The following is an 18,347-nucleotide window of genomic DNA, read 5'->3' as shown; positions in this document are numbered from 1 at the left end:
TTTTGTGTCGTCTGTCGGTGAGGACATTAACGTGCACGATTCGAATGCTTTGAACGCTCGGCTCGGACAAAAAGTGCGAATCGAGAGGTATTTGAAAACGGCGGCGGTTCGAACAGTGTCACACTTACTGTTGCGGACGAAAGATTGAAAACTACACTATACAACCGACAACAAAATATGTTATTACTTCGCAATGTATACAGGACAGCGTGTTTCGGAAATCGGCCGCCGGTCGTGACGGAGCAACGGCATGTGTGCGCGCGTCGTCGCGTATGTGTATAATATTATTATAATGTAATAACATTATATATACCTATACGGGCATAGCTACGTTTATTGTGATAGAATTTAGGCGCGGACGTTAAATGCGGATTGCACAAAAAAAAATAGAGGGACCTTTTGAAAAAATCGTGAGAATATTAGGGTCATAACGTCGCTTCCGGCCATTGAACGGTGCGGCGGTCCGCGTGTCCGGACAACGCACCGCGCGAAAGCAACTGTCCCTTGCGCGTCTGCGACTGCCAGTGTGTGCGTATTCCAAGACCAGTTTTCCGTACTCAAAGGTGGTAACGTCCGTGTGAGTGTGTGCGTGTGTGCGCGTGTGTGAGCGCATAGGTATTATTATCGTTATTATTATTATTATTTACGACCCCGCGAGTGGACAATGGGACCAAACCGGTTGCCCGCGGCCGCCGTTGTTGTGCAACCCTTTGCGCTTGACCGGTGCGCGCCGATCGTCTTCCCAGCAAACCGGTTGCCCGTACTACAGAGGGATGAGCACGTCGGATGTCCCCCACACTTCCACCGTAATAGCACACACACACACGTACCTGGTTTGACACACACACACACACACACACACGTCCGAGCGAGAGGTGGTGGGAACCGCCGAGAAACCGAGTCCCGGCGCAGTCTTCGTTTCATGTATCGTCCGAATCGGTTGCCCGCAGAAAGCCACATCCGAGGTAAGTCGCCGAAACGGTTTTTACATTGTACTTATTATAGTCGATAAACGCATATTCGACGCGAAATAATTGAATTCTGATCTGCCGGCCGTTCGACGGTGTACACAATGTACGTTCGAAAATCCTATAACGATCAATCGTCTGTATAAATGATATTTTTGTTGTTATAATCGTAGTAGTGAATACCCGACGGAAGTAGTTTGTTGACCATCGGTATACCTCGGTGCTTGTTGAGCTTCGAAGCGATGTTCAGAAAGACGAGTCTGAACGTTATCATACCCTAATAACAAGTATATTGCGTGTTGGCGTCATCACGATGCTAATAATTAATAATTATTTTAATTTTTAATACGTAGGATCCGGTTTAATCCGTTGGTCTTCGTGTCTTGTAAACGACAGTAATCTATTAATTTTAAACAGTATTTTCATTTTGTCAAGAAATTATTTTAATTTCAATTGAAAACACACAACTTTGATTGAATAACACCACTCATTATGATTTTATTTTCATATTATGTAATATTTTATTCTTTTTTTCTACTGTATTTTTTTTTTTTTTTACACCAACAATAATATTTCATTATGAGTTGAAAAACGAAGTTTGTTTATATTTTTCGGAAAACCACGATTTGTGCAGAACACGAAATTATGTCAAGTTTTTTTTAACAAGTTTGCTAAGTAGGTTTTTTTGCAAAATGTTTTTTCATGTAAAATTTCTAATAAAAATAAAATCAACACTATCTTCTACTTTTGCTAAAACGGTGTCAGAAGTTGTTAAAAAATTAAACAAACGAGGAGAAGAAAGGGGGATAACACACACTGAATGTGTGTGTGAATACGTTCGCGAGTGTGTAACGTGTTTTATTTTTTAATTTAATCTAGTCTGACAAGTACCTATCGCACGTAGAACAACGGCACACTTGTACGCGAGCAACAACACGGAAAACAATCGCAGGTGAGTGGTTTATTAACGCGAGTGTGTTCAGGTTGTATTGTTTTCCATTAATGACCTGTGATTCTAGAGGGTCCCCTATTGTTTCCGGGATGCCGCGTCTAAACGACCCCCTTTTCTCTTATGTTAATGAGCGAATTTAACACATAGCATGGTTTTTAAGCGTAGTTTTTTCGCTAACTATTTTAAATAGTTACATTTTGTTCACGTGCAATATTACACATGACTTGAGTAAATACTTATGGTGCATAAAAGAAAATTACCTATATTAATTTAGAGGAAAGAATATTAAGTTCGAATTTTTTTTAATATACAAAACCAATTTTTTTATGCATACTTGATTTATCATTATCGAGAAACATGGGTTTCTAGGTTCATTTATAGGTACACTTTTTTATTGATATTTATTTCTTATATTTTAAAATTTTTAAAATCAAAATCAAAATTAAAAACTAAAATTTGTTTTAAACTTGGTTGTTTTGCTTTAGATAATTGCGCTATTAAGCGTATAATGGTATTTGACATAGAAGCGCGTTGTTTTCGTAATCATATTTTCATAGTATTGCTATAATGTTGTTATATAACAATCATTACGACTAGAAAAATTATAACTAAAAAATGTGTGTACAAAATCTAAAAATCTAAAAAAAACTTGATATCAGTAAGACCTCGACGCGACAGCATCCACTTTCCTTTAAATATTATATATTATTTTGTTTTAAAGGGATTTTTAGTGAACATTTGCTTATTTTTAACGACATACAAATTCATGTATCTGCGATTTCAAGATTATTCGAGCCTCTACGCATAACAACATTTGTGACGTTTTACATTTTCAATTGTATAATTTCTGGGTATAAGATATCGTCTCACAGTCCCTCGTCATTAAATTATTCTAACTGCATGACGGCTCGGCTCCTACTACTGCCGACTCCGATTCGCAGCAATCGATTATGGCCAACCAATTATACCGATAATGGTGGATGACGCGTATTTTTTTCCACCCTCCGTCCAGTGTACACCACGCTCATTCGCGTGAGGGTGGAACGTTCGACTCGGGTGCCATTTGTACATGTACGGGCCGATAAAAATGGCGCAGTTTTTTTTATTTTAATTTTACATTAGACGCTGCCATACAAATAAGCGGTATATTGAAATATCATTATTATATATGTACCTATATGCTTAATCATCAAAGCCAAATTTCAGGAGAAAAAAACACGTCATGACGATCGACAGTTGAGAATGGGGCATGAACATGAAATTTTAAACTAGCCTCCACAGTGTCAATATTATCATACCTATCACCTATGATTGTTATATAGGTACCTATAATTACTTGGTATATGATATTTTAAATGTAACACAATTCTTCCATGCAGAAATATACATTGAATATGCTAGATCGATATTATTGATCAGATAATTACACATGTCTATATTTTACAAGATCGAATACATTTACAAAATATAAAATTCGCATGCGACCAAGGATCAACACGGTGTAATATAATTTTGTGGTACAAAATGTTTATCGCATATATAAGTACCTATATACGTAAATAAAGCATACGGCTATACATTAATATTGTATAATATTATTAGGTATACTGTATTTTGGGAATAAGGCGTACACGGCGGCATTCTTAGTCATTTTAGGATTGTAGGTATATAATATATATAGATACAATTATTTCGTGGGTTTTAATTAGTTTGTTTCTCGAGGCCGTAATCAACCCAGAAGGTCTGCCGGAAGCGGTGGTGTCAGTATTAATTCGTCTGTTTAATTTTCCGACGAAAAAGACGGTGAAAACGCTTTAAATTGGTTGTGCCTAGTTATACTTTCCGAGCCGATTCTAGCCTATAATATATTATAGTGCATGTATGTATTTAGTATGCTGTAATTTTATAGTCAAGAAAATCGGTTACAGCTTTTGTATTATACATCATTGTAACAATTATATAACTATACTATAGTCAGGGTCTAGGGAATTTTCCACTAAATTTTCCCTTGAATAAAATTATACAGAAGTATTAAATATAATTAACTTTTAACATAAGAAGTTGTAATTAATCTAAAAATATATTTTTGTAATATTTATTCTAATTTTATTCAAACAATATATAACAATTTTGTTTATTTGTTAAACTTTTATATGCTGTTATCAAAATTCGATATGTCACACATGTACGGCAGGCAAATATATGTATTCTGATTTTTTTGATATTTTAACCACCGGAGAAAAATAACACATCTAATATTTGAAACTTATTAATATACCCAACATAAATGAATATTAAATACCTATACATATATTTTATGAATTGTACGGAAATCACAATATTGTTAAAAAAAAATATTTAATTTAATATATTAATTTGAAACAGTATTTGTTTGACACATAATGATTCCGAACAACTTAAACAAAGTTTAAATATGTAATACTATCCATTTATTAATAATGTACCATAAACGTTAAACATTGTTGCATTTATTTCACATTTCATACTATATATTGTGAATAAACCACGAACGTAATAGTAATTCAATACTTAAATTTCCCAAAAAAGAAACGTTATATACTATCTATATTATTATAACATTTACCATTTGAGATTATATCTTATACTCTTAAGTTTCTTATTATAATATTTTATTATATCTTATTATATTATTTCGTCGGTGCACTAATGATCACAATATGTGCCTTTATTATATTTTAATTGTGAAATAAGAATCGTTTTATTACGGATATGAATAATTTATTAGTAAAATCTCAAATTAGACATATGAACCAAAGGTCACATGCTGAAAACGTCCATATTAATAATGTAATCGTCAGACAAAAGTCATACCGGACGTATCTAAAGTTTCAGTTTCACATTAATATTATGATTCTATTAAATGTTTAATATACGCAATGTATCTCTCCCATGAAAGAACAATAAATTTAGAAAAACTCTATGACAGCCGTTGTATTTCTACTTATTTTATTGTGGCATATATTATAATATACGATATTCGTCGAAACTCTCCCGGTCAACCAGCTATACCGGACTTGGTTTCGGGACTAATTGTACTTAATACATTTATATTACAATATAATATATTATATAAGAGCCATGTGTCTTAGTTCTCACGTACAGAAAATTTCTAAAGGAGGACATCGGCGCAGTGGCAGTGGATAACGCAGTGAGCAAGACAGAGAAGGAGAGAGAAGGAGTGTGTGTGTAGGTGTGAGTGAGAGAGGACGAGAGAGAAAAAAAACCTTTTAGAAAACTCGTTGTAGAAAACTTTCACGAGGAATATGAAATTAAATGAAGAACTCGGTGGGTAATGGTGACTGGAGGGGAGTGGTTATGTGACAGGGAGGAAGAAAAACGAGAGGGTTATTAGAGACCGGGTTGTGAGAGAGGGAAAATGTAGGAAACGCGCGCGCAGAAAAACAGAAAAGGGACAAGGAATATACATTAAGGGTGCAATTTGCTAGGGTCGGCATGCCGGGGGCGTGGGCAGGGTGATGACGAAGGTGGTGGGAGGATTGAGCGCGATGCGAAGAAAAAGAGGGCTCTTCATTCTCGTTTTAATCGAAAAACATCTTTTATACGTTCTTTCATTATAATAAAAGAACCCGGGAAACTACCCTGCAGCACCCTCGTGGCACCGCGGAGTGAAAATGAGGACCAGCGGGTGGAGGAAGGTGCGATTCGGTGTAGAAAAGAGAAAAAGAAAGAGAGAGAGAGAGAGAGAGAGAGAGAGAGAGCTTTACGATATTATTTCGGCTCTCTAATTATTTTCTCCTCGCCACGCGTTATTAGATGTACGTTCTGAGGGTAAGGGGCTTGAAAAAGGGATTCTTTGGCAGATGTATACCCACTCGCTCCACCATTCTTCCGTCCGTCATATATAAAAAAAAGCCAGGCTGAATAAAGAACGTCGCGCATTCCGTACGCATACACTGCAAATAGGGCCGTCCGCCCAGAGTTTTCCATTTTCTGAAAGGCTTAAACAAATTATTCTCGTTGGTTTTTGCACGAATACATCTGCGCGACGGCAGCGGTGGTGGCTTCAGTGGCGACGAGTGCAAAAGAATATTATCGTATCCGAAACGAGATTTGCATATTTGCTACGGTGGCATTCATTTATGTAAATCCTATCCCCGGACGTATAAATATATATATAATGTGTGTACATATATATATATTATATTTCATGTGCGTATATGAATTATGTGTATATATATACACACACACTCACGTGTATACATATTATACACTCACATATACATAACAATAGCACCAGGATATCATATTTTCTGTTTGTTTGTAGGACAAAAATGGTTTAACGACGACACGCAAATGCATTTCTGCTTTCGTCGTCGCCGACGGATAGGATGATAAATATTTGACATATCATATTTGGTACAGTCTCCCGTTACACATTTCATATTTCTATATTATGACGTACACGGTTCGCTTAAAATATTTATACAAATCTCATTTTCTTCAAATCCCTCGATGTCTGACAACAGGATTTCAATGCGGTTTATACATACATTACGATTGCTTAAGATTAAAACCTATCTGATATTTTTGTCAAAAATACTGTTTCTATTCGATCAAACGTCTATAAATCATAAACAGATTCAGTTCAAAATTTTAATAACTTATTAGCGCCTCGAATAAATCATAAAAACAGAGAATTCAATTTGAATAATGCCAACCTAAAATCACTTTAAATCCAGCTAGGTAAATGGTTTAAGCGTCTTTTTTAAAATCTTTTATAAAAAGAATAATGTTTTACTATTATATACCAATAACTAGTATATTTGTGTGGCGATTTACCTACTAAAGCAACAATATTGGAAAAATATTTTCAAAAACTGTATCTGCTGTATATTAGATGTCACGAAATGTAAGCTTAATGTTTATGTAGGTACACAATATTATGTGCAATAATTGAATTAAAAATGTCTATTCCCGTTGATTTGAATGCATGTTTTTACTCAATATATATCTCCGTGTGACGGATATAAAATAATTTTTAAGGACTTGGGACATTATTTTAATATACTGAACAAAATTAGTTTGAAACTTAAAATGTTTTTGTATAGTAATTATAATAATAATACCATGTATAATAACTAATACAGTGTACAATGTAAACGATAATTTAGAGCGTTAGTGTATAGTACCTGTATCCTGTAACCCTTTACCGTATTCTGACAAAACTTTAATATTCATAACGTCTGTGTAGACAATATATGAAAACATTAGACACACGTATAGATTCAAAAAGTTGGATGTAGGTACGTCGTGTAGTACAAAATACTTGGACAGCTCGGGACTTTCAACAATTATTACAATGCATGCTTTTTCAAAAGGTTTGTCTATTACGAGGTATAATACACACATAAAAACAAAACATTTCAATAAAACAATTCAGTTAAATTACCAAAAAATTAAAACACATATTATTATATTGTACTACAAAATATCAGGTAAATGTCTCAACGTTATTGTGATGTATTATTTAGTTACGGTTTACGATATCATAACATAATCGTACCTGTATATTATAATTTATACCCTCGGACTCTATCTATGATAATTTTTTTTTTTTTTTTATTGAACTTAAGACCGGCGACTAGGGCCATTAGCTGTTGTAAGAGTTATGAACTGTGGTAGGAGTAAGGTTGGTTGTTTTTTTTTTACGATCGTTACGGTAGATAGCAAACACGTGTATGTGTGGCAAGGTTTTTAACTACTATGAACCCGGGTGGTCACCCATCCGGGAACTAGTAGCTGTGGCCGTTACTTACTACCAGTCGCATTCCGCGACTGGCAGCAGCCAACGCGCCAAGCCGAGCCACCTATGTTAATTGTTGAGCTGTAATAGTGTTAAACTTGGAGCCATTTAATAATAAAAAATAACCTCGGAGTGCAGACAGACGAGGAAACCTCGAGAGTGATCATGTAGCCGTTTAACAGTACCTACCTAATGAACGCGTTGTATAGTGCAAATGTGTAATAAATAGAAGTAATGGACAAACATTCACCAAGTGTAGTCGTATATAGATAGGTATACGATATAAGTATATAATAGGTATATAATATTTAATAAGTTGCAATAATAGTTCATTGTATTCGGTTTATTTCAACTTGTTTTTAGACCATGTGTACAAGCGTGTGTTCTTTTTATCGAAATATAATATGAAATATATAATTTTGTATCATTATCTGATGATTGTAAATAAGCATTATATTTAAAACTTATTTATTTATTTTTAAAATTGCAATGCTTATAGTAATGTGTAATATTTTTTTTTGTGTTTTCAGAAATCAAAATCTTGACAATAAAATCATTCCAGCAGCAAGAAAGTAGCTGAGAATATGATAACAACACAATGTATTGGACTCCTAAATGATTTGAAAACCTTAAAATAACGGATGTGATAATATTATTACAAATAAAATTGTCATTTTTTCAAGCCTCAGTTTATGGTTTTACTTTAATAAAAAAAGTATTATATATATATATATATACAGAGTAATTCACCAAGCATGAGCACTACTATTTTCTTAATAAATCCAGTTCTTATAGTCTGCTTTTTGGCATTTTTAAATATACTTAAATACCATATTTTCATATTCTTGAGATTTTTTTTTGTACCACTAAAAAGTGTCCATTAATCCATTAATACAAACTTTTGTTTTTCAAATGAGAATCCACCTTTTCAACTATAAACTAATCAGTGAATAATTTTCCTGAAAAATTTGACGTACCAGAATCAAAATTCGTACGAGTAATTTCTGAATTATTTAACATTTGGTAATGGCAATACGATTTGAAAATTGTAGTCATTAATATCAATCAATCATTATTAATTATTCGTAATAATAGCCCAAGTACCTATAGTAAATAATAGTTCTAATATTACGTCTATTTTGTATTTTTGTAAAACCACGTTTAAGGATTATTATCCTTAGTACAAACATTTTAATATCTAAGAAACTACTCATTCGAGTTTCAAATTAAGTACATCAACATTTTCAAATATAAGATCCACTAAATAATTTACAGTGAAAATAGGGGGGGGGGGGTCTCGTTTGAAAAACAAAAGTTTGGGAGACTCCTTAAGTACTACGAACAAAATTAAGAACTTGAAAAAATTGTTTTTGAGTGTATATTTAAAAATTCCACAAATCATTATTTGATTAAATTCATTATTAAAGGAAAAAAATCGTGATTGGTGAATCACCCTGTATATATACATGTATATTGTTTAGGTAAAATTATTATACCTACGATTTGAAAGGTAAGGATTGAAATTTGTGTTTATCGGATTACTCTTATTTATGGAATTTATGATATCAACAAACCTATTCTATGAATCGCAATTATAATTTAACTCTATAATTCAACTACGATTAAACTGGATGTCGAATTCTACACTAATTCGCCAAAACGAATATTTACTACCATCATTATTCATCTAAAACATTAAACTGGTACAATTTGTGATTCAAAAGCAATTTAAATAGATTTTACCTATAAATAACATTATTATATAGTAGGTATTTACTATTAATGTATTATCGTATTGGAAATGTATACAGGGTGTCTCTCTGTATTTGTAGATAACATTATTGTTTCGATAAGTATTAACTTTTTTCTAGATACATCCAATATCACAACGTTTTATATTGCGTCCTTATTGTTTACATATTAATTGTTTCTTGGGGAATTACACTTTCAATTTTTAAATGCGACAAACACCATATTTTTGAATTTTATAATTTAAAGAAGAATGCTTTGAAAAAAGTTCCAAAGTGTAAATATTGAATGTAAAACGTTGAAATATTGTTGTCGATAAGTATTCAACGCTAAGTTAAAGGTTGTGGCAGAGTGGTGCACCGCACCACAAATTAATTTCAAACGGTAGGTAGCTATATTAGCTATGTATAGTAGGTATATATAATAGTACCTATATGAAGAACCAAGTATGAACCTAGTCTGAACTTTAAAAAAAATCAGTGTTCGCTATTAAGATAATCACCATGTATAAATAAAATCAATTTTCCTCTCGCAAATGTCGAGTTGTACCAAATTATTGGAATCATTATTTATTATTTTATAATACTGCAAGTATCATCTGTTAAGTTTTTTTTTATTTTCGTACTATTGCCGAATCTAATATTTCTTGACCAATAATTTGAAATGATTTACTGAGTGTTATTGAATAATGAATATAAATTATAAATATATTCATAAAATATAAATTTTAAAAAATATGGTCATCCTCATCCCTGTTATAGGTACCGACATTCCTGTAGTGCATGTAAAATATTTTAAAGTCCTCTCTTGAAAAATTGCAATAAAGCCAATAGGGGTTAATACAATTTACATAATAAAGCAACGACTAACGAGTACATATATTTTGTTTACTCTTGCATATTTTTATACTTCCTCTTCTGTGACACATAATATAGTATTTGAGCAAACGCATTTTTTACATTCCATTCATCTAAGTAAAAAATCGATCACAGGTATCGTATGAATGTATAATACACCAGCGTCATTTTCGTCATTTTTGTAATTTGTCCTGGTCTACCAATAATTTATTGCGTAATCAATAGTTATAATAACTTCCTTATTTATTTTTTAATGTCTATGTATTTGTAAGTATTTGAATATAAAATAATATTTACGAACTTTTAATAAGTCCAGTTGCTTATTAGTATAATTTATATTATTAAGTTAGAACTATCAAGTCTACGGTTCAAATTTGATTTATTAGAAGTTTTTGTAAGTATCTATATCAAAACTAAAACTATGTACCTACATCAAGTTTTCGACATTTTTTTGAGTACTTGCTTTAAACTCGTACAAAATCAAAACAAATGAGTAAAATAATTAATTGCACAGAAGCTACATTGGTTCTTTTTTTGCAATTGATGACCGATAATTATAGTGCCGCGAGATCAATATCATTATTGTCAAAACGTCATTATTTTAACAAATGTGCAATTAGTGATGAAGCATCAATGCAATATGCGATAAGTTTATCTGTAATAGAAATGTCATTTTAGAATGAAGATAATAGAATTGCATGATTAAAGATCGAGTAACCTTTACTATTATTTACAATGATTTTTTTCACCGAATTTATATTATAATATCTAACAAGACGACAACGCAAGCATCAGGCATAGTCCCTCGGGAATTTTCTACATATTATCACCCAAATATTTTCTACTCTATCCTGTGTTTATACAATATTATGTATAATAAATTAAACACATAAAACCCGTGAATTTACATATTACATTATTTCAACAAATCATTAATTAAAAGGTCGATGGTCGTGATGTAAGGTTAAAAACCTCCGTACATATAATATGTATAATGTATATTTATTAAAACCTGCGTATAAATATATATTGTGTACCTACCACCACCTCCCTATTGCAATGTCAAATCAATAAGTTCACGAGTGCCGTATTGACGAATTGTTATTGCTTAAACGTAGCATAATATTTTTGGCCGCGATTTATATCGGTGTAAAAGTTGTATTTGTTTTTCCGGTTGGCCGGGAGACCGGAAATTATTGAATCGTCGCCCGCCGTTGCAGGTTGTACACATGCATCGTTGAAATACACACACATCCGTAGGTATAATGTTACCTGTACGTGCATCGTACATGTCCCGTACACCATTGTACACTGTACGGTAATATACTTAAAACTGTTCTCTTTCTGTTTAAGATATTATTATGTATTGTATTTTTTTTTCATCATTATTGTTCCCTTTCTTTTTGCTTTTGAGTTATTCGTCAAGACTTCACGACGGCTCGCACAATGGTGCCAAGTCGATTAATCATTAAAAAGTCAAAGGGCCGACGATATAGGAGACGTGCAGGCGTATCAAGGGGTGGTGGTGTACGGAGTGAGGGGTAGGGGTTGGGAAATTAACCCGGTTACCCGCGCTCCTGCCATATTTATTATTAAATTTTAAACTCTGGGTTCCCGGACCCTCTGCGCGCGAAGAATACAAAAGTATATATGCCACCACCGCCACCGCTGACGACGACGACGACGACGAGGTCGAGGACGACGAGACGTAGAGGCCGCCGGGTGAAAAGTTTATCGGGGTGGCGGCTGGAGATAAGCGGGGACGTTTGGGTGGTGAGGACGGTGGTAGGGGTGGTCGTGGCAGTACCAGTGGATTTCCCGCCTGGGGGCCATTGTTGAGAAAAAGCGGCTTTTCTTTATAAACGCGCATAGTAAGGGCCGCCCGAAAAACTTAAGACCCAAAGACGCTAAACTTTCCCGAAAACTTTACTAATATAGTCAGGGCGTTATTTCTTATTTCTTAAAATTATTTTACGCACATTGTTTTTGGTTGAAACACGCGGAAGGGGTGAGAGGTTAGATGATCGCCTTCCGTGACAGATGAATATAATAAATTAATATACATTATATTATTATAACACTGTACGAGTATTTCGATCGTAGTTTCTTTTTTCGACTAGACCAGATCGACCGCGACGTCGTGTTGCGACAACTTTAGTTGTGTAATGTGTGATTATGATTATTTTGTTATACTTTAATGTTTGTTTTTGGGACTTATTATTGTAGCAGACATCGTGGTTATTCTAAATGCTTTTAAAAAAAGCGGGTAGGTGGATGTCGCTCTGCTGTACTTTAAGTGTCTAGAAGGTCGCTGTAATTGATGGTATTAAATTTGAATTTAATGATACATCATTGTAAACAAAACTGAGTCTGACTGGAGATGGAACACTGGTCTTGCGAAAAAATTCTCGTTTTTCCTTAATTTTTTGTTTGTTTTTCCTATCGCTTTTAAAAAATATTGAGCATTTTAAATTTTGACCTCTAGATTGCATCAACTAGTTCACTTTCCTACCAGAAAAGTTGCTGTTGAAGAAAATCAAATCACTATAACTGCCCCGACCCGTAATAACAGTCATCATAATACATTTATCGCTCCGCTCAGAATCTAAAAAAACATGAACTACGCGTTATAAACTTATAAACGACTGTGTAAAGTAAAATACTAGTAATATATATTTTAATGTCACAGATAGTACCTATATATCCCACATAGTATGATGCTCAAGTACAATTTATTTTTGTTTTTATTTTATCCAATTAGGGTTTATTTGCCAACCTAGTTCAATTGTTATTTATGATTCTATTTTTTGGCTAGTTAATTTGTATTCAACAAATACATTTTTAATTAGTTAGTTGTTAGTTAGTCCTAAGGATTTTAACAATCAATGTGTAAATATATAGATAGTTTTGATTAATAAAAAGTTTAGATCGGATTTGAATTAATATTTCCGGATGAGCTTAGTTTCAAATATCAAATTAGGTTTGGCTCAAGTGATTTAATTAGATCGGTAAGGATGAGGTTTGTTTTCAAAATCATGGTTTGTGACATCACTTTATTGTCTTTATTTATGATATTCACAATTTGTTTCATATGAATTCATAACATAATTTTAATTCTAATACTGCTAAACTATGATATTCATAGTATTGCGATAAATTCATATATTACTTCACATTATAGTACATATTAGGTAGGTACTTTAAATTTGTAATCTTTGAACTGTGGACGCTTATACCTAATTTTATATTGTTGGTAACTGCCATTATTTTAAGTATCATTAAATTATATTTTAAATTTTAATTCCAAAATATATTTCATAGGCATACCTACTTGAATAACTTTAAGTATTTAATTAAAATAAATCTCATACCTTTTCATAGCACCTACCACCATATAGCGTTGTTCTTATAAGCAACGCCAATAAATATTCTTTAAATTATATATTAGACCGTTATTTTGGATTTATATTACATGTTACTTCTTAGTATACGCTGTATGTTAGGGTTTTAATTTAATGCATATTTTAATGAGAAATCTTCAGAAACTTTAAAAAAATACATGTCATAATTAACCATGAGCTATTGGGTTGTGTTTATAATTTAAAATATTAATAAATGAAAAATAGACCGACGTTTAATATGAATAGATTAGTATTATAATTTACCTATAGTGAAGTGTGACAATAATTATTATTTTTTTATCAGTTTGAGCAGAAAATACTTTCATTAAAAATGTATTAGTGAGGTATATTCTGAAGTTAGATGAATTGTAATAGATTTATAATAATAAATCGATAACTTCAAATTGCCTGTCGATTTGTATATTTCTGACTGTGCTACTATATATATCGACTACTAATAATAAACGATTTTAGTGTCAAATATTTTGGGGTCACGCTATCGAGGCTTTTTCTTTTTTTTAATAAAAAAAATTTTATTTTTATTTTTATTTAAGAAAAAGCCTCAATAGCGTGACCATTGGCTTGTTTTTCACATGATAAATAAAATGTTCTTAAATAATTTAAATTCAACTGTACAATTCAATGTCTTTCATAAATAAAATAATATTTTTGATGGATTCTTTGTGGGGGGCCACGAGTGGCTTGAAGGTGTTCCAATATGTGTTGTGTTTGTCGGGCCTCTTTTGTGGCTCTACAGTCGATAAGGATATGTGTGGTTGAGGTTGTATATCCGCATGTAAGGCATGTTTTTGGCGACCACTTTGGACTTACATAACAAATAAGTCACTGATCATCAACCCATTCGACGGAGGGTAATAGTATATTTTGTTATTAGTTTAAAAGATATTCATATTTTTAAGACAGGGGTGGTAGTTTTTTTAAGCAAAGATTTTGCATCTAATTTTTCATTTAGAGTATAGGGATGATTTGTAATTAATGATTGATAGCAACGATTAGCTAGGTACGAATAAGTGTTTCTTTTTCAGTAGAAGAGTATTAAGTTTTTTTTTATTAAGTTCAAAAAAAAAATAAAAATAGCGTTGAACAATGATCATACTAAATTAATATTTTTGACTATTTCTTAAAATTGTTTGTTTTTTATCACTATTTATTGACATTTATGTATTTAACTAACAAAAAACAACGTTTATTATTTTCTCTGTGATCGGTAAATAAATATAAGTTACAAATTCCTCGATGTAATGAGTTTAAATCAGGTATTGTAGTATATTAGTTGTATGTACCGAATTGTAGTAAACTATACAGTGGCCTATTGAGTGGTGGGCATCATGGGTCTGAAATTTGATGACATTATACATTTTTTTAAGTAAATAAAAACAGAGATTTTATAAACGATTAATTAAGTTTCATAACACCTTATAAGTGACTTTTATTATTCTAACGACGTTAATTGTATATAAATTAGTAGTATAGTTATTGGGCGTACGCCGCACCGTGTGAAACCACCGTGTACACACACGCGTGTAATGTGGTTAACCGACACGACTTTCGTCGTCGTAACTGTAGCGGCTACAGTCCGGGGTGATAAACATGATATTATTATACACACATAAATCAGAGATCATATGAAATAATATTATAATTTTATCAAGAAACAGAAAAAAAATTAGTAAAAACAATCGGCACCTATGATGTTATGAATCGTGATATAATATTATGCGGGTTGCCAATAATTAATGATGTATAGACATAATATAGTATTAAATAAATAGATTTTAAAAAATCGGGTCCGTGAATATTTTGTAACATTTATAGCTATGTAGGTACCTATACAAGTATAAAGTTTAAAACGCGATTGCGTGAAATCGTTTTTCCAAATACACTCCCTCGTTACATTTCTCTTTCTCTCTCTTACTCTCTCTCCCTCACTCTAAGTCTCGCACACTACTATGTGCCGTTGCGGTTTTATCGTTTTTACCCTTTCTACTGACAAAACCCGTTTTTTTTCCTAACGATTATTATTATTGCTTTTCCTTATCTACTTAAAACTTTTGAACGGTTTTTTTCCCTTCTCGTCCCGTACGACGGAAACTCCCTTTTATGCATCCATACGTACTATATGTTTATACATTGCAGTTACAATAATAATAATAATAATAATCATAAGCCGTTCATCGTCGTCGTCGTCGCAGTTGTATTATATTATTATTATTATTATTATTATTATAGTCATAGACGCTGCCCCGCCGGCGGAAAAAGGCAAATTACTTTTCGCGTGAAGCTACTCGGTAAGGTGGGTATATAATGTACACAGTCGTCGGTAAGAGGAGTGTAAAAGTAAATTTACATTTAAATCCGTTTTTGTGTCCTTTTACGGAGTTTTTTTTCTTGATACCAGCAAAACCACAGACCATATACTATATATTATGATATAATAATGGAATAGAATTTTTCTCGTGTCTTTTCCACCATATGTCAGTATCATTGTCCAAGCACTTCGGAGGACGTCATATTATGTACATATTATTACGTTATTGCGAGTTTTTATGCCATATTTGTCTATTTCACCAGGATTTTTGACTGTTCAAAGTAATCCGAAGCCCGTTTGGTGGCACTGATAAAGGTAAAGCTTGGATAAGTAGAAGAGCATTTCTTGCTTCATAAAATGATTCAATTTTTTTTTCCGATAAAAATGTCTGAAACATTACATTTTTCTATACCATTTGCAAAACTGTTATATGTCCACGATTGTAATATGGAACTAATAATAGCATTATAAAATAATAACAATATATAATTAAATAATGACAATAAACGAAGTTTTTAAAATAAATTGAATATTTCAATGTTTAAAACGTGTGTAATGAAATGTGCACATACTATAGGTTTTAAATTATAATATATATTATATCGAACAGGGTCACGCTATTATTATACTATATAAATAAACAATCAGTGTGCTTAATTTCCTGACTTTATCCCGAGATATATTTTTCTATTTGTGCTGCTGAGTCTGTTTGAGTTGTATATGGCTGGCTGCAGTTAAAATAATAATAAAATAGTATGATAATATAATAATATATCCGCAGTCCTTTGCTGTTCGAAAAAGCGCTTTTCTCCGACGACGCCGTTTTTTGCGCTTCGTTAAGCCTCACCACCGCCACCGCCACCGCTGGATTGGTCTCCGTGTCCGTTTCGCCCGTAAATTCTTCTTCGTCATTTTCTTTTCTAATTACACCCTCCCCCCCTGCCTCCCCCCTCCCAACCACCGCACCCACTACCCTCACGACGTTGCCGCTGCTGTTCTTGGGCATGTCATCTTTCTTCATTACGCTGCTGGTATATACGTATATAGCACCCGGGTTTCTCCTCTGCCGAAAACGCGCGCTCAGGCGCTCGCGTCTCATCAATTAACTTTCTAGTTCAATTCATCTTTATAATGATCCGGACGTCACGCCGCATTCTACCGCCCGTCGGCCAACGAGCGCACCTACGCCCCCCCATCCTACCGCCATGGTGTTCTTCAGCAGCACACGTCTGCTCTCTTTTAATATTATAAATTGTTTTCGTACGCCCCGAATAAATCTATATCAATAATATTTTAATTACAAACACACACACACACAAGCTCGTACTAGCTTTTGTCCTCACTCACCTGGTTCGTCAATCCTGACGCAAACATTTTGTACTGCGCACAATATTATATAGGTACAAAATATGTGTTATAATATATTCGAATAAAATGAATATTTATTAATAATTATTAACGATCAACTGAAAGCTCGTATGTTTTGGTCTGTGGTGACGTATTATATAGCTATACATTAGTTCTATACATTTCAAATATAAGTAATAGATAATGCGATGTATCGGTATAATTCAACTACTTCGTCTTCTCTATACAACGGTGATTGATTTATTGACTTAGATGTATGTGCATAACAAATTATATCCTATTTTTTTTTCTTAGTGATTCCAAAGAAACGGTTTTATAAGCCTTTGTTCTGAACAAAGAACTGAAATCGAAATTAAGCGTTTGTAAACTTTACTTTATTACTTATAGAATATAGAATGTTAAACTATTTAATTACAATATTGGTGTATTGAAGTATTTATACTTTTATTTATTCAACTTGATACAAAAGGGGGCTGGAGCGTCATCCATTCTAAAGAGTAAAAACTAAGCATTTTAATATTTTATGTTGCAGCACATACGGGTCATGTCAATGTGTTAGAAGTAAATTAATATCAGTGTGTGTAATTCCCGGAATAATACCGATCACGTTGTATAGGGGCATAAAAGTGGCGAATACGTCATACACTCTTTATGCCTAAGCGCATAAGCATGTCAAGTACCTATTTCTTAATAGAGAGAGTTCTTTATTTCATAAAGTTAAAAAAATTTTTAAAAAATACTGCCAGCGACGTCCATCACTAAGTTCAGAGGGATGTTCCAATTTTAATTTTCAAAACAGATTTAAATTTTCCTCTAAATTTACTAGGATTTAACTATCGTAATTTGTTCATATTTTATACCGATGTATTTAAACTTGAATTATTATAAATATGATCTATTTTTACTCTCTTTGAGGG

At 32.7% G+C, this 18,347-nt stretch overlaps 1 protein-coding gene across 1 annotated transcript; it reads left to right on the top strand.

Annotated features, from left to right (window-relative positions):
• Window positions 1-493: 493 nt before the first annotated feature.
• On the top strand, window positions 494-8,414 carry LOC111042443. The gene is made up of 2 exons (XM_022327061.1): window positions 494-965; window positions 8,257-8,414. Exons 1-2 carry the CDS (start codon window positions 665-667, stop codon window positions 8,304-8,306), a joined length of 351 nt encoding a protein of 116 aa, XP_022182753.1. The 5' UTR covers window positions 494-664; the 3' UTR covers window positions 8,307-8,414.
• Window positions 8,415-18,347: the final 9,933 nt, after the last annotated feature.

The sequence above is a fragment of the Myzus persicae genome, unplaced genomic scaffold (genome assembly GCF_001856785.1).
Source record: "Myzus persicae strain clone G006 unplaced genomic scaffold, MPER_G0061.0, whole genome shotgun sequence".
NCBI classification, from domain to species: domain Eukaryota; kingdom Metazoa; phylum Arthropoda; class Insecta; order Hemiptera; family Aphididae; genus Myzus; species Myzus persicae.
The sequence above is the reverse complement of the archived record's forward strand: the minus strand, read 5'-3'. Positions and strand labels throughout refer to the sequence as shown.